Source organism: Dermacentor albipictus, chromosome 1 (assembly GCF_038994185.2).
Source record: "Dermacentor albipictus isolate Rhodes 1998 colony chromosome 1, USDA_Dalb.pri_finalv2, whole genome shotgun sequence".
NCBI lineage: Eukaryota > Metazoa > Arthropoda > Arachnida > Ixodida > Ixodidae > Dermacentor > Dermacentor albipictus.
In genome coordinates, this window is record NC_091821.1 from 95,659,893 (window position 1) to 95,680,206 (window position 20,314).

At 41.2% G+C, this 20,314-nt stretch overlaps 1 protein-coding gene across 2 annotated transcripts in view; it reads left to right on the plus strand.

The window, feature by feature from the left end:
• LOC135902639 (SUN domain-containing ossification factor) overlaps positions 1-20,314 on the plus strand; it is a 149,941-nt gene that overhangs the window by 88,259 nt on the left and 41,368 nt on the right. For both annotated transcript variants that reach the window (XM_065432838.2, XM_065432839.2), the window contains exons 5-11: positions 3,366-3,494; positions 9,925-10,196; positions 11,236-11,468; positions 12,884-13,057; positions 14,851-14,995; positions 17,142-17,237; positions 17,628-17,664. In XM_065432838.2, coding sequence (XP_065288910.1) covers positions 3,366-3,494; positions 9,925-10,196; positions 11,236-11,468; positions 12,884-13,057; positions 14,851-14,995; positions 17,142-17,237; positions 17,628-17,664 — 1,086 coding nt within the window. The remainder of the gene's footprint in view (positions 1-3,365; positions 3,495-9,924; positions 10,197-11,235; positions 11,469-12,883; positions 13,058-14,850; positions 14,996-17,141; positions 17,238-17,627; positions 17,665-20,314) is intronic.

The window sequence follows — 20,314 nt, forward strand, 5'->3', positions numbered from 1 at the left end:
GTGAAGCATAACAAGCGTGGGGTGGGGCAATTGCCTCGAGACACAGTATGTATTCCTTGATAACAGACGCGTGCACCCGGTATTTCCTATCACAGTACGAGCACCGATATGCCTAATACGTGTACCGACAGGCCGTCAGAGCGTTTTCGAATGTGCCTGTGGCGGTTTAAGCCCTTAAGAGCAGTAAATGACATGCATTTATTTTTTCCGAATGGCCGATTTTTCGGACGTTTTCGCGGCCCCTAGAGAGTTCGAAAAATCGGACGTAGTCTGTGCAACTGACCAAGAAGATGCTTCAAATGGTCCGTGGGGTGAACGAGTGGCGGAAGGAGGACAAGAACAGAAAGGACCTATGCATTGAATGAATGAATGGGAAAGGAAGTGTGCCGCCGCTTATTTCAAGGAGCTTAAGCTCAAAAAACAGTGTTGTCTGACGCCGAGATGCAGGTGTTCCTGATCCAGGCCGAAATAAACTCTTTAAAGCAATGAAACGCAACACTGAGGTGTTGTGCGCGGGCTGAGAGTATGTCAGGACAGTTGAGGTCGACGCACCAGCGATTGCGAGAGAATGTCACTTCTGACAAAGTTCGGACCTCATACCAACAAGCTTGCTATCAGTTGATAGAAATACCTCATATTCGAAAATCTTTGCTTCTGTATGCATCTCCTTTTTATTCGTATTTGAGAATGTCCGACTCGATTTCCAATTTTTTTTTTCGAGGATGTTTTATTTGCTGTGCATTTTACTAACCCCTCCCTTCTATTCTCTTCTTGAATAACATGACCACTCCTCTTTAGTATTCAAATTGGATTAGGTCGTTTTTAAAAATGTTTTTTCATATGCTTACTAGAGAGTGACAGCATCGGGCGATATGGTTTCAGCCTGTCTTGACATAACACGTAGTTCTGCATCACCCAGGGAATTTTGCAAAGGCACTCAGGGAAAACTTGGAAAACTCGGGGAATTTGGGAATGTCAACTTGGTAGACACCCTGTAGAAATATGGTGAAACTAAATTTAACAGAATTAATTGGCACTTGAAGGGGATAATCAGTGATTATTCTAGTATTGCTTTTGCTATTCAGTGAAAATTGTCAGCTTACAAACACCATTGTCATCTTATTTGCAGGCAAACCTTTAGTATACAGGGTGATTAGCTTTAAGTTTCATGGAATTTTTAAACATCGCCTGTGGCAGATAGCATAATTCTTGTCACTGAGCTGGATTATTTGAAAAGGGGGACATTACTAGAATGTGAAATCAAAACACATATTCAACTAAGTAGCGAAAATTGGCTAATTATCTTCTTATCTAATTACTTTAAAGCACATATTGCAGTTAACAAATTGCAGCCTGTGAGTTTGCGAGACACATACACTTGAAATTAATTTCCAGGATTACTCCAGTTTTGAGATATTATTTTCCAAAGTGGGAGACGAAATATATGAGCATTCCAGTTAACTTTGCGCTTCAGTGCAAAAGAAGAGTGCTTTGTTAAAAAAGTAAAGGGATCAACAGTGCATTTTTACGGGAAGTTTCATTGCACGTATCTCCAATCTGGCATCACGCTGGAAATTTATTCCAAGTGGATACGCCTGACAATTTCACCGCCTACAATTCGTAAATTACAATGTGTACCATACATAATTAGGAAGTTAGTTATTTAATTTCTGGTAATTCGTTGAATATGTGTTTCGAATTTTAGGGCAAATAATGTCCACCTCTTAGAATAATCAAGTTCAGTGACATGAATTATGGTATCTGCGGCAGGCGACTTTTAAAAATTCCATAAAACTTAAAAATGATCACACTGTATATTACCATAGAATTGGCATTGAAATAACTTGAAAATCATATTGAAATATCTTGCAACAAAATGTTTCAACATACTGAGTGAGAAAATTGTTAAATAAGTTGCACTGTGAGGTATATGCAATTAAGGAGAGATGTGTCTTGGAACACCATTTTTCTTTTTTAACATTAAATATAAGACTGGAAAGCTTTAGGCAGTGGTAGTTTAGTTTACTTCTTCCAACACTGTCATTGTCATGTAGTTTTTATTCTTTGTTTGCTGTGGCGTAAAACAGCAAAAGACATTTTATGTGTGCACACTTTTTCTCATGCTAATCTTTTACAATTATTGTCATGCAGTACCTTACTTTCCTCCCTTATTTACTGTGAAGTGCTATTAAATAGCATGAATATGAGTGATATAACTTTCTAGAAGTCATAATATTTTTCATGTTCATATTTCATACCCCTCTTTGAGAGATTTTATTTTTTCATGTAAGTTTTATCAGAGGTAATCTATACACATGTGTCTAATTGCAATCTATGCATAATAAAAAGTATGGATTCAAAATTTCATAATGCTAAGGCAAACCTTAGGCATCCAAAAGTCATGAGTGTATAAAAAATGCACTTTTATTAATATGCAGTTTATGGATGATGCATTAACAGCAGGCAGCATTTTCTTTCTTTCAAATAGGGGTACTTGTAGTTGTAGCTAGTGCCTGTTTGTTTAAAGGGACACTAAACGAAAATATTAAGTTTAGTTAATTCGATAGCTTATCTGTCCAGAAGTCTATAATTGTTTTCTGGGCACCAATATATGACTTAGTTGCATCGAAAACTGCCACCGAACGTCGTGCTGCCACTTCTCAGTTCGAATCACCCGCGCCAAAATTAGGCCATGCGTGATCTCCATGTTACTACCTCTGCCACTGCCTGGAAATCGGCCACTCCCATCTCACCTCATGATGGCGGCATTCCTCAAACCGCCCGCCTCCAGCTTCGGCTCCATTTCCCGGGTAGTGGGCTGCTGGCATCGCTCAACGCCCTGACGTCACACCATGCGTCACATAAGAGAGGTACCATACTCCTCAACCGGTGGCATCACTCTAATTTTTCATTTTCATCATTATCTCACTTACAAAATTTCTATTCCCACTATGATTGACGAATCAGTTATTGCAGAAGCTTAATGTTTCAGTATAGCTTGACTTAATATTTTCCTTTAGCGTCCCTTTAAAGGCAGGTGCGAAAGACTGCAAAATTTATTTTCTTGAGCTATTGTGGCTGCTTTATATGCACTTTTTGCTGTGTTATATTTAAGTTTTTCCTTTTATATACTTGCTTGTAAGAGTAGAATTTGCAAGCACAGCATTACAAGCAAAAACTTAAACATGGAAGTTTTCAACAATAGTACAACTTTATAACCTGCATCTTCCCTAAAATGTACTTTATAGACTTAGGTGTGCATACAGCAGTTGAAGTTAAGGGGTCCACAAGATCATTTTGCAAAATCAGAACACAATGCATGTTCTCTTTTGTTGAAATCTGGCACTTCATTTTTTTTTTTTCAGGGAAGCAAGATATATTTTAGAAAATGACCAAGCACCTTTAGCGTATAGTGCTAATCAAGCTCCTGATCAAACCAATGACACAGAGCATGTGAAAGCCGTGACATTGGACTCTATCGCTGATACTGATAGGTAAGTTTGCTTTTATGCCCTTCTCCGGTGGTGCTCATAAGCTGTGCTATTCTGTCAATGAACAGTGGATTGGAGTATGTGAGATCCTATGTTGAATGATACGGCAGGTCTGAGGTCCTAGGTGCACTGGCATTCACTGTGCTGTTCTTCACACATGTAGTATATAATGTGGATATTGCACTTTTGCTAAGTGACATTGCATATTTGCATTCTCTCACATATGTTCAGTGAGTTGCAGCACTTGATACAATTTTTTTAGCTGTTTAAGAAATCATACTGCACAAATAAGATTTAGTGAGCTCAGCTTTCTTTTGATTTTGCTTCAATTATAGCATATTCAAATGATTATTTAAATGTTCACCATTATATTTAGGTTTACCTAATTATGTTGTTATTATCACTTTAGCCAGGACATCGTATAACTACATGCTTAGGAACTTCACTAGATGTACATTTGAGGATTTGCTGCCATTGTAAATCTGCACTGAACACTTCATCAACATTTTCTAATACCATTCTTTTGTTCAATGCTGGGGCATCTGCGACAGGGTACCACATTCTTTTTGTACTGTCCATTTCTTCTGCCAAGTTTTCTGTGTCTATAGTGTCTTCTAAAATGTCTTCTGTTTGCTTTTGCTTAATACTAATATAGTCGTCTTTATAGTCATAGCGCTGTCTCTGTGTATCTGTTTCTTTCTACTTCCTCGTTCAGGTGTGCTTACACACTCTATCATGGAGTCGTCTTTAATTAAACGACTATAAAGAGAAATACGAAATGAAAGCATATTGGTAGACTAGTTCTTGAACTACGAAATATGTCAGTTTTGTTAAGTGTGGAGGCCTGATATGTCAGAAAGAATGCGGAACTGAAAAAATAGATGGTGATGACACCTCAGATTTCTCTCGCCAGTTTCCTATAATAGAGAGTTTTAGAATAGGGGCCCCAAACGTTTTGGGGCCCCAAAGAATTAGCGTCGAAGCCACTGCGCATGCGCGAGACGCGAACTGCGTTTGGGTTTTGCGTTGGGAACGCTATTTCACCGATTTAGCGGGAGCTCAAATAGCGTTCCCAAAAGCTTTGCGTCAACAAACATGGCAGCACCCATCAAAGCGACGGCTCTGACCTAGCACCAAACTGGGTTCGATTCGCGGTAACGCATGAAGTTCGCAAGCTAGGAGAAGCGACTGCAGTTATCGCTTTCTCTCAACTAGCGTATGTTATAAAGATTGATTCATTAGACACCGCTGATTCTGAATTCGAGTGTGGATTTTATGGCTCGTAGGCGTAACACGGCTAAGATTGGCTGGTGAAGGCACGTAAAGTTGGTTTTGTTGCTCAAAACTAAGCACAACTAATTGTTTGCTGCTTGAAGAATAACCTCTAAATTGTAATTAAATGCAAATACACGCAAGTCAAAATTACTATTCATATCATAAAATGGAATATTTTATTTAATTATTTTTAATCGTTTTTCTTAGACGCCGTGGTGGCGCTGTCAGCGAAAGACGCTATCCACAAACGCAAAGCCCTATTCTAAAACTCTTCACTCCTGCGTGCCACAAAGCTAACACCTGCAAAGCTGTTTGGGGCCCCAAAATATTGGGGCCCCTATTCTAAAACTCCCTAATGTCAGACATTTTGATTACATCTTCTTTAGGTTAGATAATTGGCTACTGAACTAAAAGGATTACATCACATATAAACAAACTAAGAAACTCCACCTCGTAACATTTGTTAACATTTTCTGCACAAAGAAGAACCAAATGTGTGAAGATATTGTGGAATTCATGATGTTACAATGATGTTGCGAGTTCCAAGGATTAGGTGAGAAAATCGAGAAGGGTAGTGTTGAGGGGGGGGGGGGCTATTTTGCATTCCTTTGCCCACTGCTTCAGTGTTTTATTCAGCAGTTCTTCATTCAGAGAGGCAGCACAACAGACACATTAATTGAAGTTTGTCAGTGACAAACTGCCTCCTAATATATTGTTATGACAGGATGCATGCAGACGAAGCCCGCTGGTTGAGAACTGCTATGTGCGCTCAGTCGCGGGTACGACAGCGCTTCAGGCGGGTGACGTGAACAAGCTGTGTCTTCTTAGAATGGTAGCCATTAGACACGAGACGAGCAATCCAATAGGTCACATCACTTAACCGATCGGTGATGATGAGAGGCCTGATGTAATGAACGAAAAACTTCTGGCATAGGCTGCACTTGCGAAGTGGGGTCCGAAGTCATACTATCTCCCCTTTGTCATACGACACATTCTTATGCCGTGAATTGTAGCTGATCTTGGAGTGATCCTGGGACGCCAATGTACGGAGCTGAGCTGTGCGGCATGCTTCCTCGGCATGGTAGAGAACCTTGGCGAATGCAGAAGTAAAAGGCAGAATAACGTCAAGGAAGCTATGGGGTGGTTTAACATGAAGGAGATAGAAGATAGCCAGTGGTCTCGTGCTTTGCAGTATTGTAGGCATATGCAATAAAAGGCTAAATGTCATCCCAATTTTTTGTGCCTGGAATTGACCTACATTGAAAGCATGTTGGTCAAAGTTCTGTTAGTGCGCACAACGAAGCCATTTGTCTGCAGGTGATACAGGATTGTGTGGCGTAACTGGCAAGCACAGAGATACAACAGCTGTTCAACTACATCAGCCACGAACTGGTGACCACAATAGTTCACAATAATACGAGGGGGTCCATTACACAGTATGACAGAGGACAGGAGGAAGCTCCAAACATCAATAGGCAGGTCCGTTGGCATTGCTGCTGTTTCACCATAATGCATCAGATGGTCGATGCAGACTATAATTTCATGGTTGTCATTTGTTGAGTGTCGGAATGGGCCGAGAAGACACACTTCAACCATTTCGAGAGATGATGGTGGTGCCACAGGGTGAAGGGGTTTGACCAGAGCAGTATTAGGACACGAATTGCTGGCACTTATTACAGCTGCTCACATACGTTTCCATATTCTCTTGCTTACTAGGCCAGCAGAATTGGCCCTGAATGTGGTGGTATGTTTTGGTGAAACCCAGGTGCCCAGAGGTCACGTCATTGTGCATAGCACAGAGCACGTGTGTTCTCAAATTCTTAAGTACTACTAAGAGGAGGTGGGCACTATCAGCCACATAATTATTTTTGTAGAGCAGGCCATTTTGGACAACAAAGCCATTGTTATTTGTCGGCTGAGCAGCTGAGACAAAGAGGGCATCCAGGCTGCGGTCGTTGCACTGCTCTTGCCGGAAGGTGGCCAGGTCGGAAAAAAGAATGTTGTCGATGGCGGCCAGAAACTCACAGAAATTGTCAGTTGCAGTTGTCAGACATGCAGTTGTTGGTAGAAGGAGCCTCGAAAGACAGTCAGTGTCCGCATGATGGCAGCCACCCTTGTAATGGACTGTAAAGTCAAATTCCTGCAAATGTAGCGCCCTTCAAGCAAGGCAGCCAGACGGGTCATGGAGATGAACCAACCAACCAACATAGTGAATGGTGATCAGTAACGATCATAAAGCGGCACCTGCAGAGACATGGACGAAACTTATGGACTGCAAAAACGACAGCGAGGCACTCTTGCTCAGTGATGGTGTAATTCTGTTCAGCCTTGCTCATGGACAGCCGGCATAGGCAATGGCATGCTCGGTGTCACCAAAATGCTGGACAAGGATGACGCCGAGGCCAATTCCACTCGCATCGGTGTGCAATTCTGTTGTGGCTGAGGGGTCAAAATGACAAAGTATGGGTCTGGAAGAGAGCAGAGACTTCAGTTGACAAAACAAGGAATTGCAATCCACTGTCCAGGTGAAAGGCTTATCCTTACACAGCAATGAAGTCAGAGGGCAGGCAGCATCGGCAAAGTTCGGCACAAAATGTCAGAAGTATGAGCAAAGACCCAAGAAACTCCTCAGCTCGCATTGTGACTGGAGTTGTTTTAAGTCACTAACTGTAGTGACCTTTTGTGGGTCTGGTAGCGCATACCCTGCTTGTCCACTAGATGTCCAACTACCAGCACCTCTCGTTGGCCAAAGTGACATTTCTTTTAGTTGAGGGTAAGGGCAGATTGTTCAAGCCACATCCAAACAACGTCAAGTCGATGGTTGTGCTCTGCAAAAGTGCGGCCAAAAATGATGACAATGTCAAGGTAACACAAACAAATCTCCCATTTCAGGCCGCGCAGTACCATGTCCACAAACCTTTCAAATGTCACAGGTGCATTGCAGAAACCAAACGGCATGACATTGAGTTCAAGCAAGCAGTGTGGGGTCACAAAAGCGATTTTCTCTTTGTCGGCTAAATGCATCGGTAGCCAGTAGCCAGTAGCCCGATCGGAGGGTCACAGATGAAAAGTAGGATGCGGAATGAGGACAGTCGATAACGTTTTCAATACGGGAAAGTGGATACACATCCTTTTTCATCACAGAATTGAGACGCCGGTAATCAACACAAAACCTCCAGGACCCATCATTCTTTTTCACGGGGATGACCGACGCAACTCAAGGGCTAGAGGCATCTTGGATGGCGCCCTTGACTAGCATGTTGTCGGTCTGCTGAGCAATGATCTTGTGCTCCGATGTGGACACACGGTAAGGCTTCTGCCTTGTGGGATGCACAGACCCCATGTCAATCTTGTGGTGAGCCTGCATAGTTGGAATGTTAACTTTGTTAGCATTCTCGGTGAAATCAAACAATGAAGCATCTTTAGTAAGGACGCCGACCAGGACTTGACATTTCTCTGAAGACAGTGACTTGTTGATAAGCTTTAGAAACTGCTGCGAGTTTTCAGGGCCACCAGGGCCAGCCCCGAGCGCTCGGGCTTTGTGCAACGTGTCATCAGTTAAAGCGTCTATGTTGAGACTAGGATAACTGGCACAGCCATCACACTCTTGAGAAACTGTGCAGTTGGTCTGTGTCAGTAATTGTTTTGGAACTGATAACTGGAGTGGGCCTTCATAATAGGGTTTGGCACTCTTGAAAGAGGCGCAAAGTGGTAGGCGTCTACGGAGGCAGTGATGATGGATGCCTCACCGAAGTCACAGGAAGAAAAATGCTCTTGAACCCGAGGAGTTGAGAGGGAAATAGCCTCATGTTGGTCAAGCTCTTCACGCACCACCTGCTGAATCACTGACGTGAGGTCTGATGGAGCTGGGACCACGTCAACTCTGACAACGTTAGTTATGCTGGTCAGGTGGCTGAATTTTGGTGTGATGTGCCGAGCTTTCAAGGCATCACTTACGGACTCCAGACTGTCTTTTCCAACGCCGAACTGGTACGCATCCTTGGTGATCCCTTTTGAAGATGGCCAACTTTGTCCTCTTCTGTCATCTGAGGATCCAGGGCTTTGCACAACTTGAGCACTTCTTCGATGTACATCGTGCAGGTTTCACCAGGAACTTTGGCTCACTGCATTAGCATTTGCTTTGCATGCTTCTTTTTAGCTGCCAGATATCCGAAGCATTTCTTAACCTCATCTACGAACTTCTCCCGCATTGTAATACTTTCTTCGTGGTTTTCAAGCCACACAGATGTTCTTTTGAGGAAGAATGCAATGTTGTTCAGCTGGGCTGTAGCATTCCAGCCATTGAACTGACTGGCTCATTGGTAAAAGCTGAGCCATCTGTCCACGTCTTCCCCGAATTTTCTGGCAAAGGTTCATTGCTCGATTTAGGGCTGCCATGGGACGCTAGAAGACAGCGGTGGGTTGTTGCTGTTGGAAGCCATTTATGGTGGCAGATAAGCAATTCGGTGACTTCGGCAAAGCTCCATGGATTGCGCCTCTGCAATCGGTTTGTCGTCGTTCTTCGGGGGCGCCATTGTTTTACCCTGCACCTTCCACGAAAACTGTTATGATGGGATGCATTTATTTAAAGATGAATTGATGAAAAGGGGAGAATGGTTGCTGCGCAGACATCGAGCTGTTTCAAAGACAAGCGCACTTTGTCCTCTTCTTCTTCTGTCCTTGCTGTCGCTTTAGCGTGACAATATAATTGAAAACTATGTTAATCAAGAGGAATTACTATAATCTTACTTAAACCACAGAGATGCATCTATGGCACTGGGAAATGTGAATTTTCCTTAAGTTGTATTAGCACCACAGATGCATCTGGGGCAGATTTGACATTTTGGGTTGGAGACATTTGTCTACTAATTAGTAATGTTTTGGATAATAATCATCAACAAAACTACTACAAATGGCTGAAATCTTAAAATGAAGAAAAATTTGAATATTCTGTAAACAGCTGAATTTCATAAAGATTTAATTGCAGTTTTTGTAAATCTTTCAGAATTTGCGAATTTCTCATAATTTGCATTTTTAAAACCTCACTCAGAGTTAGATCGTGTTCATACCAAAAAAATAAGTGTGTATACCTTTGTACTTAAATGAATGTACAGTCTAAGGATAAATTTATTTATTCAACTTCACTTTTGAAACTTAGAAATACTGTGGAACCAGTCTTGCCAGGAGCCAAGCAAGATCAGGCATCGCAGAGCCCAGATAACACAAATACAAGGGAACCCATAGAACTGGAAGAAGAAAGCTCTGTTCCGATCTCTACACCTGCAGCAGTGGAGACAAACGAGCTGCCTGACAACATGCTGAAGAAAGAAGGGGACGAAGGTAGTGACCATGATCGCAAGGAGTCTTCAGAAAAAATGCCCACTTTTGTAGAATGGAAGCAGAAGATGTTGGCAGAGCATGAGAAAGGTGGTAAGTGGAAATTTTGCTTGCGAATACATGTTGAAATCTTGAACTACTGAAGCAGGGCTAGTTGGGAAAATGTTGTCCTTATAGCATTGTTGCTCCACACTCACTTGCTTTGGCATTTTTGTTGATTCTCTGTGCCCAATGGCAGCTGCTCTCTGTACGTGAGTATTTAAAGGATTATAATGTTTATATGTGTTGACAAGAATGTAATTAGCTTCTCCCACTATAGACACTTTAAAAAAAAGAACAAAGTTGCCCTTTAATGTATGAGCCAACTCTCATCTTATTGAGGCCTCGATTTTAACATCTGGATTTTGGGAAGAGTTGCCTTAAAGGTCTGATGTGAAATACCGTATCTACTCGCATAATGATCGTACATTTTTGTCAAAATAATTGCCGCAAATTCAGGGGTTAGTTCATTACGCAGGTAAATTTCCTGCGAAAAGAAAAAATTTTTTCATCCCGCATTTGCTGCGGGATGACAACAGGTGAACAAGCAGATGGCTGTTGCTGTAACAGTGCGGGAGACCAAAACAAAAATGTCGGCCGGCGGAGCAAGCCAAACGCGCCGAACGCAATTTTTTTTCTTTTCGTGAGTACATTACGAGCATTGAAACAGTTTCTTCCGTATCTTTAATAAATAATATTGTTAATATCGGCAAGTCTGCGGCAATAACGTAGCCATGTCCACTTTGAGGGGACAGAAACAGAGATGGGCGTGCTTAGCTGCCAATGACATAGAAACACATGGCAAGTATAATGCGGAAACTGCTGCATTTGTCTTCACTACTATCCTCATACGGCACGTTTCTGCTAAGGGTGGGCGAATACCTTAGCTGTGTTACAAGCGTCAGCGTATGAATAGGGTACACTTCTAACGTAATGTAGGTATCATATTATTAGGATGTGTATACTTAGCTGCGATGTGATGATATATAATGTTAAAATTTTCATCATCATCGTCATCTTATTGGGCTATGCTCTATGCAGTTTACTGCAAAGTCTGAAGACTGTTTCAATTTTTCCCCCTTTAATTTTAAAGGGGAACAACTACCTGAAGTACGAAGTAGTCCACCTAAGAAAAAGCCAACCGGGAGCAAGAGCCGGCGTAACTATGCCTCCTACGAATGCGGTGCCAAGGTGCTCGCAACCAACGCAGAAGCTGATGGAGCAGGACGTGTCCTTAGTGAGCAGATGGATGAGTACATGCTCAACCCATGCAAAGCCAAGATTTGGTTCGTCATAGAGCTGTGTGAAATGATCCAAGTTTCTCAGGTACGAAGGAAGCCAGTTCTATTTCATACTATCAGACATTTACTGTGAGATCTTAAAGGAGCCTTGACACAGTATTATGCATTGTTTTTAAATTCATTGAATCACTAGTGGAGGCCTTTGTGGGCATTATTTAGTACCAAGTTCTGACACTTTGCGTATGACCTGTAATTTACAAACATATATTGAAGATTGCACTTCCCAGTCAGTCGCAGTGACATCACTCCACATTTTTGCCCATTTCTGCCTATCGGATGTCAAATTAGTGACTGGTGTCACTTAGGAGAGCAATTCCATCGGCTACATTCTATACTGTATTAAGAAATGAGCACATCAATACCTCATGCAGAACCTTGTGGCACTAATTGAAAACAGGCACAAGACATCTACATCATAACCCGTCATGGTATACTAATTTTTGCAGGACAAGTTATAGGTGTCAGAGATTTAAATATTGCCTACCATCACTTATCAACAAATTACACCTTTCTGACATATTTCCTAATTCACTTATGCTTTGCTCATAGAGGAACCAGTACCTTGACTGACTTTTTTCTTTAACTATTGTAAAAGTAGTAAATTTATGTCTTTTACATTCTTTTTATTATAATTTTGTTTAGCAAGCTGTTGTAGCTTTATGTTTACATTTTTTATGGTACTGTTAATACTTTCATTAGTTTTTTTTTTTAATTTCATTATTATAGTTTGTGTGCCTTACCTGTTCTTGCTGCTGCTGTTTTGAGTATGCTAACCAGGGGATGATTCCCCTCAAGCCCAATGTCTATGTTGTCTTTTTTGACTGGACCCGCAAGACAGATAGATGTATATGTGCACCCTGCATGCACTTATTGTGTGGTGGCTTGACAACGAGGCACTTAATTCTGGTAAACCAGTGCACCTCTTTGTCAAGAAGATGTGTGAAGGGTGTGGCTGTGTTCTAGAAGATGCAACTAGTATTGTACCGAATGTAGGCCTCAAGCCTGCCACAATTATTGCAGAGGGTGCACTGGAATGAACCAAGGGCACGAATGAACCAGGTACAGAAAGAGATGTGGGAATGGGACTGACTTAAAGCTACTAGGCATAGACAACATTTGTATTACTGGATGATGTAGCACCTAGTAAGGTGGAGCTTATGCCATAAACTAAAAGCTGTGGCTTGAGAGGAGGAACCTATGCATGACACTCTATGAAATAAAGTGTGTAATAGTTTTATAGTAAACTCATAACATGTGCATAAAAGCATTCATTATGTATGTGTTGTCACCAGCTTTGTATTTATTACCAAAGCCTGCCCTTCTTTTTTCCCGGGGGTTGGGCAGGAGGCTGTGTGTTTCTGAAACCATTCTGAATGAAAGGGGAAGTATGGGAAAGAACCCTCAATTGTACTTTTTTTTTTTTTACCCTCCCCTGACCAGGTTGACATAGCCAATTTTGAGCTCTTCTCTTCGATGCCTAAAGAGTTTGCAGTGCTGATGAGTGACAGGTATCCTACAAGGGACTGGACTCCACTTGGCATTTTCACAGCACTTGACCAGAAAGTAGTCCAGAGCTTTGAGCTCCATTCAGAAGCGTATGGAAAATACATCAAGGTAACTTTGGTGTCATTCTTGTTTTGGCACTGCCAAACTGAACCTACCTACATTGGACTTGGCCTAATAAAAAATAGTGCAGCTTCACCAGTGCTGTGATGCAATATTTCTGCAGTTAAAGTTGTTCTTAAGTTAGGTGATCGTGTACTGTAAGGGACAAAACGAAACATCCAGGCTGAGGCAGAGAGAGGGAGAGATAGCAACTGGGCATTTAGGCTTTTTTGTTCACTCAAGGCAGCGTGGCCTTATTGTTTCGTCTAGTAAGCTGTTTACAAAACCCTCAAACAGAGCAGTACGCTGGACAACATATGTTTTCCAACTTCGTTTCTTTGTCACTATAGTGCCAGAAAGACAGTCCACTAGTGCAGCTATGATTTGATCCATTTATTGTGCAATGTGTTTGAACGGAGCAAGAAGAACGGCATCATACATACATTGCCCATGGCCTTTATACAGTCGGTTTAGTTCACAGCTCCATTTTGTGATCGGTTAACCAAGCTCTGTGCGTATTGACTTCAGTAATACGCGTGCTTCCGTAAGTATGTGACATTCTCTCTCATTTGAACAAAAAGGCAGGATGGGAGAAACCATCAAAAAAACATGAGACATTTTGGGTGTGGTATCATTGTGCGAGTCCAGACCATAACACAGCACAGTGAGGATGGTCTTCTACAGACCTTTAGCAGCATGTCTTGTGTACTTTTCCCGGTGTAAATATCTTCAGTTGAGCTTTGTTTGTTCTTGTTGCATTATGTTTGTTTGTGTAAACATTTGTTGATTGTTCTTTGCCAGGCTGCAATAGGCAAGATTGAGGAGCAGCAGATTTGTGTGAAATTCTGCACAAAACTTGGATTCTTTACCCAGACACACTAGCTGTTAAAAACACCACTTGTCTTTAGGCAAGACTACAGCTTGCATTAGAGGAAGTGCTTTAATGTTTCATTTCTTTTGACGATGAAAGCCTGTCAAAAGAAAGCTTCTTTTAAAAATATATTCTCAAGGTGCCATATGTGTCCGGTTTCTTGCATAGTAAAAGGTAGTCAACAGGGGATATTAACTGGAGCTCATTAATTAAAGGTAAAGCAGCAGTGGGAAAGAAAGGACATCAAGCTCTGAAAGGAACAGTTCTGGATGTTTCATCAAGACAACGCATCTGTTCACATGTCTCTAACTTTGGTTTCTTTTTTACCAAGAAATTGATGCCACTTGTTTGTTAGCCTCCATAATTGTATACTTAGCTCTATTATATTTCATTTTATTCCTGAAATTGAAATTGCCGATTTAAACCTACTGATATCATTAAAAGAAACATTGGTGAAGCTGTGCCACATTACAAGAGTTCCAGGACTTTTATTCAGTGCCAGAGGTGCCAGATTCAGTAAATATACTGAAAAGGGTACCATCTGAAAGGTGACATTATGCAAAATAGAAGTGAGGCGTGCAGACAGGACACAAGAGTAGAGAAGTGGACAACACGTGTTGTCCACTTCTCTACTCTTGTGTCCTGTCTGCACGCCTCACTTCTATTTTGCATAATGAATCCTTACCAACTAGCTCAGCTTTCTGTCGTTGAAAGGTGACAATTTCTAGGTACTAATTGCATACAGCTAATATGACAGACTTGTAGTTTAATAAGAGTCTGCATTAATGCAGCTTTGGATCTTAGTTTGAGAATAGCATTAATAGACAATAGTTATAACTAACATTTAATTGTGAATGCTATTGTGTATATCATATTTACATTACAAACTATATAAGCTACTCTATTAAGTTTTTGGTGGGCCTTGATGCAGGTTGAGTTGCTGAGCCGTTATGGATCGGAGCACTACTGCCCTCTGAGCCTGGTGCGTGTTTTTGGTACCTCTATGATTGACGACTATGAACAGCTGGTTGAGAAGCCTCGGGATCCTAGTGCTCAGGACGATGATGAAGAAGAAGGTGAAAAACTACTTTGTTTTCTGTTTACAACCACAAAGGAATCTTGTAAACAAGGTCATGTTTATTAACTACGTACTACTGTTGAACACCATCTGTGGGAACCGTTCATTTCACAATATTGCAAGACTTCTCATGTGCCCTGCTGATAGGTTATTTTATCAGAGCACAGCAGATGTTGGCACAGCAGCACCACGGTCCTGTTCTCGTTGAAAAAGTCTGTGCAATTAACAATTTTGAGAATGAACACTTCACCAAAACAGCACTTGCACTGAGGTGTGCCGCATGAGGAGGCAGCCTTGTACTACTAACTAAAGTGAAGATTTAATTGTTTTTGACAATCTGACAAGTGTGTGTTTTGCAGCGCTTCAGTTTGTTACTACAAGCAGTGCACACTGAAGTCTCTTGCTTCAGCATATTCTTCTATTTATCCTTTTGGATGCCATTTGCCTTTTTTTTTTTGCTCCCACTATAAACATTTTTTACGTGACCTGATAAGCCAAAATGACAAGGTTGGGAAAAACAAACATGGTTTATTTTTTTACATGAGTGAACACAATTGTATACTAAGCATCTCAATAGTCATGAAACTGGCATAGGGATTTTAGTTGTGAAATAGGAAGAAGTGACTTTGCTTTTTGGTGAGGCACAGTAGCACCTGGAACTTCATGCAAAATATTCTGAACCAACCCTTGCATCCTTCACGATTCCATCTGGACGCATCTACTTGCTCCCCGAGCTTCAGCGTGTGTTAAATGGAATCATACTGGACATCTGGACCGGCCCATTGAACAATTTCTTTCCTGGATGAGTTCAGGTGCCAGGTCTTGAATTTCATGTGATGGTTTTCCACTCTTGCTTGCCCTTCCCACAGATGGGGTGAGTTCCTCGGCAACCTGTAGTTGGAAGTGCATCAAGTCTTGGAGCTTTGTCCTCCATCCTTCTGGGTAATTCTTGATATACAGTAAAGAACTTTCCTATTTCTTCAGATGTGCTGACGTTTAGGGATGTCTGGATGCTGTGTAGGTTTGCCCTGCAATTTGCTGAAACGAATTTGGGCACATACCTTTCAAAGTAGTTGTATGAAGTACACGATTCATCTTGCTGTCAGTAAGGCTGCAGAATTATGTCTTAGGCAGAGGGAAATATTGTTTCCTTCTCTATTGGAATTTCCTTTGAACATTGTCTGAAGAAGGTATTTCTTGCAGTAATGCATCCAATAGCTTGTTTTCATCTTTGCGGGCAGAATGCTGGAAATCATGCTTTTCCTGGCCAACGTCATCTTTAATTAATTATTTCTCTCCACCTGTGTGTTTCCACAGAACTATTACGTCAACCTCATCTTCATAGCTTTTACCAAAATCTGGCACGTTACCGGAAGCAATGTCCTTTCCACTCTGTCGTGAGATTTTTTCACGACAGATTGTGAGAGTTTGAAAGTTTTCCTTCCAAGATGTTGCGCAGGGTACACAAGATCTCTGAGAAAAAAAGAAAAAAAAAAGAGCCATCGCACGCAGTCGGTTATCGCGTGAACACTGGGGGGGGATCACTACACATCTATTATCACACTTTGCACACATTTGTGACAATGCTACAATTCTGCTACAGCCAGAGTACTTATAAGAGCAAAGCAATATGCTTTGTTGTATGTACAGTCTGAAGAATTTCACATGTATGACAAAATTTATAAATGTTGCAGGGCATTCTAAAAAAGCAGAAAATGTTTTTATTTGCGGTGACATGCTGGCGTTGCCACAGGCATGACCATGTGTTTGTTTTGGCACATATTTAATACTTCTTTAGTAAGATGGTGCTGCAAACATGTGGATTGCCAAAGCAGAAGCACAAGATTCGGGTAAATTAAACAAAAATGCCTAATTTTGAATGAATCCACCATAATGAATGTATTTTTACAATGTGCACAGTCGTGTACATAATGATGCAAATTGTTGACAAAGCTTTTGATAAATTGAGCAGATTCAATAAACAAAGTGTTAGTCACAAAAACATTCAGTAGAAGAAGGGTTAATAACAATTTTGCTTATAGGCGGCGGCTGTAAATCTTGCATGACACAACTGGTTATGCAGGTTGCCTCTATGACTTTCTACACTGTGGAACTTTTGTTTGTTTCTTTTTTTTTTCAACCAGCTTCAACTGAACGGTCTGCTTCCAAGAATGTTGTGGACAGGGCGAAAGACGTTGTGATCAGCCTCTTTAAAGTGCTCAGGAGAGACCAGGAAGGAGGTGATTTGTCTCATTTTTTGTCTCTACAATCTCTTCCACAACCTGCTCATTTTAGTTGGTTTATAGGGCATTTGCAGTTAAGCTTTAAGGAACCTTTATAGAAGAAACCTGCAGTTGTTTAAGTACTCTTGTGAAGCCAGGAGTACTTGGCTTTTTGTTGAGTTTAGAAGCAGTGTGTCGGGCTGCTTGGGTGCTATTGACAAGTTTCCTATGTTGTGGATTTATCAGAAAAGGTAATCAAGAATGAAAGCCATAAATTGTTTCAAGGTTTATATATATATATATATATATATATATATATATATATCACGGACTTCAGCTGTAGTTGTATGATATGCAAGTGGTGCTTTCTAGTTTCAACTGCTGCTTCAATTCCATGTTCACTTGCAGAAGGTGTGGATTCTGTGGCAAGTGCTCCCTGCAAGGAGTAAGTTTTAAGCTTTCACTATTTTGATTGCCACGGCGGCCACATTTTGATGGGGGAAAAATGCAAAAAAACACCCATGTACTTAGATTTAGGTGCACGTGGAGGAACCCCAGGTGGTCAAAATTTCCGGAGTCCCCTACTACGGCGGGCCTCATAATCAGGAAGTGGTTTTAGCACATAAAACCCCATAATTCAATTCAATTATTTTCATTGAGAGTTGCATTATCCAATGTGCCCTTGGAGTGCACTTAGTAGAAGCCTCATCAGTGAAAGCGAGAGGGGAATAGTTAGAAGGCTGTCAATGCCACATACAGTGCATTTCATTTAACTGGAACTCGGAAGTGAGCGAAAAAAGTGATTTGGCTAATTTTCATTGAATTCAATGATACAAATATCATGAACAATCACTTTTTTTTAAAAAAACATCTCGTGTGTTGATTTCACTGTAGTTAAAAAAAGAAAAGACATTATCATGCTTTACTTTGAATGTTTCAGTTTTTTTTTTTTTTTCTTGAGGTATGTGCTCTTCTGTAGAAGGTTGCCCAAGGATTCCCTGTAGCCCTTTTTTTCAAAATGGCACTACTGTCTTTAAACTGCATATCTTGCTGTTTTGGTGCTAAACAGTAATGTGCACTGTGTGCACATTACTGTTTAGCAACTTATGCAACATATCTGTGACGATGACACAGATATGTGCCAATATCTGTGTCATCGTCACAAAACGGAAGCTTTTAGTCAATTTAAAATATTTTGTATATTCAGAATGTCCTGCAGTGCCCTTAAAACATTAAAACATAAGGGGAAAACACACCTATAAAAGCTTATTGCCACTATAACAAGAAATATACATACATTGCATGGAAATAGCTAAAGAATGAACTTAAGAAAGGGTTAACAGCAAATTCACAATTTCCTAAAACGTTGCCTTGAATGCAAAAAATACAGAAAATTGAAGGTAGACAAAGCGATTAAATATGGTCACCAATTCACAATTTCCATGATGGCCCTGTGGCTGTGACATTATGCTACGTAGCATGAGATTGCAGGTTCAATTCCGAGCTGCAGTAGCAAAATTCCAGTCGAGGCGGAATGCAAAAATTCTCATGTACCATGTTCTGGGTGTACGTGAATGTGCCCCAGGTGGTCAAAATTAAACTGGAGCCCCCTACTACGATGTCTCTTGTAACCAAAAATGCAGTTTTTGGATGTTAAATCTTATAATTTCACTTTTTAAATCACAATTTCCTGCAACATTGCTTTGACATGTGGCTTTTCAATCGATAATGCACTATTGTGATGTGTTCCATACTGCTTATAATTGGTGTTGTCCTTAGAATTTGCGCCAAGTTGATCCACCTTATGAACTTCCCGGCTACAATGTGTAAATTGCAACATGTGCCATATTGTAATTAGTTAAAAATTTAATTAGTGAACTTTAGTAATGAGTCAATTATGCATTATGATTTCTTGTGCAAGTAATGCTCACCTCTTTGAGTAATCAAGCTGAAGGATTAGAATTGTGCCACATGCCACAGGCGATCTTTGAAAATTCTTGGCAATCTTTGTGGAAACACTCAGTATGTTGTACTACATTGTTTTAGATTCACACTTTTGCGGATTCGGCACTTTTCTAGCTGAGTCCATCCTAAAAGAGCTTAAATGTGAGAAATGTTGCCGTGCAAGCGAGAATCAAATTCAACGAACCTGTGCTGTGCTGAAAAAGTAGGTTTTTACAAATTGTTACATTTTTTTCACTGCATTTTTTCATGATTGGCTCTTTATGCTGAAAAGGTTAAAAGAAACTGAAAAGATTAAAGCTGAATCCACTTGCCCATATTAAGATGTTTCTATGGCACTTTATTTTACAGCAACTGCTTTAAAATAGGCATGTGGACAAATGAAATAACCATGTAAGCCTACTGATAAATTGGGTGTTAATGTATGCATTTATTTATCACTGAAGAAGGCTGTTGCCTGCAATGGTGCCTTTTATATTCATGCTGAAGTTTTCAGTAATGTATTTTGTGGTTTATGCATGTTAGTAAAACACCTGTGAATACATGTCTAATGCAGACTGAGATTCAGGATCAGCAGCGTCACTCTTTTGACACCCCGCAGGGGCGTCTGCGTAAGCAGGCGTTCTTGTGTTGTGACACCACATACCCAAGCACACAAGGGTTGGACCCTTCCGCGTGTAGTCGTGTGCAGCTTAGCAGTGTTTGGGGGAAGGAGGATCCTGGGGGTTGAGCCGATGCTGGGTGTTTGGAGCTTTAAAGCCCCTCGGCGGAGGCAACACACCTCTTTGGCCTCTGCTTCACATAGACGGCACCTCCAGCCTGACCCGAACGGGAGAAATCGGCAGTCACCTTTTTCTATCCTCCTCTCCATCTTTCACTTTTATCTTCTTTCTCTCTACTCTCCTGTCTCTTCCTCCCTTTTTGGTTGTTCCTTTCCTGGCGGCTTCGGTTAACCTTGTGTAGCTAACTACCCTGAGTTATGCCATATTGGGTAATAGCCGCAGTATACAGCTGGCGTGGGCAAGTCTTGCCTGAAATCGCCTATCCCGTCCCCTCGTTGAGCTCTGCGGTGGGCGGCTGGTACCGTGGTCGAAAAAGACAATTTTTAGGGCTAGTTCTTGCTTCAACCGATC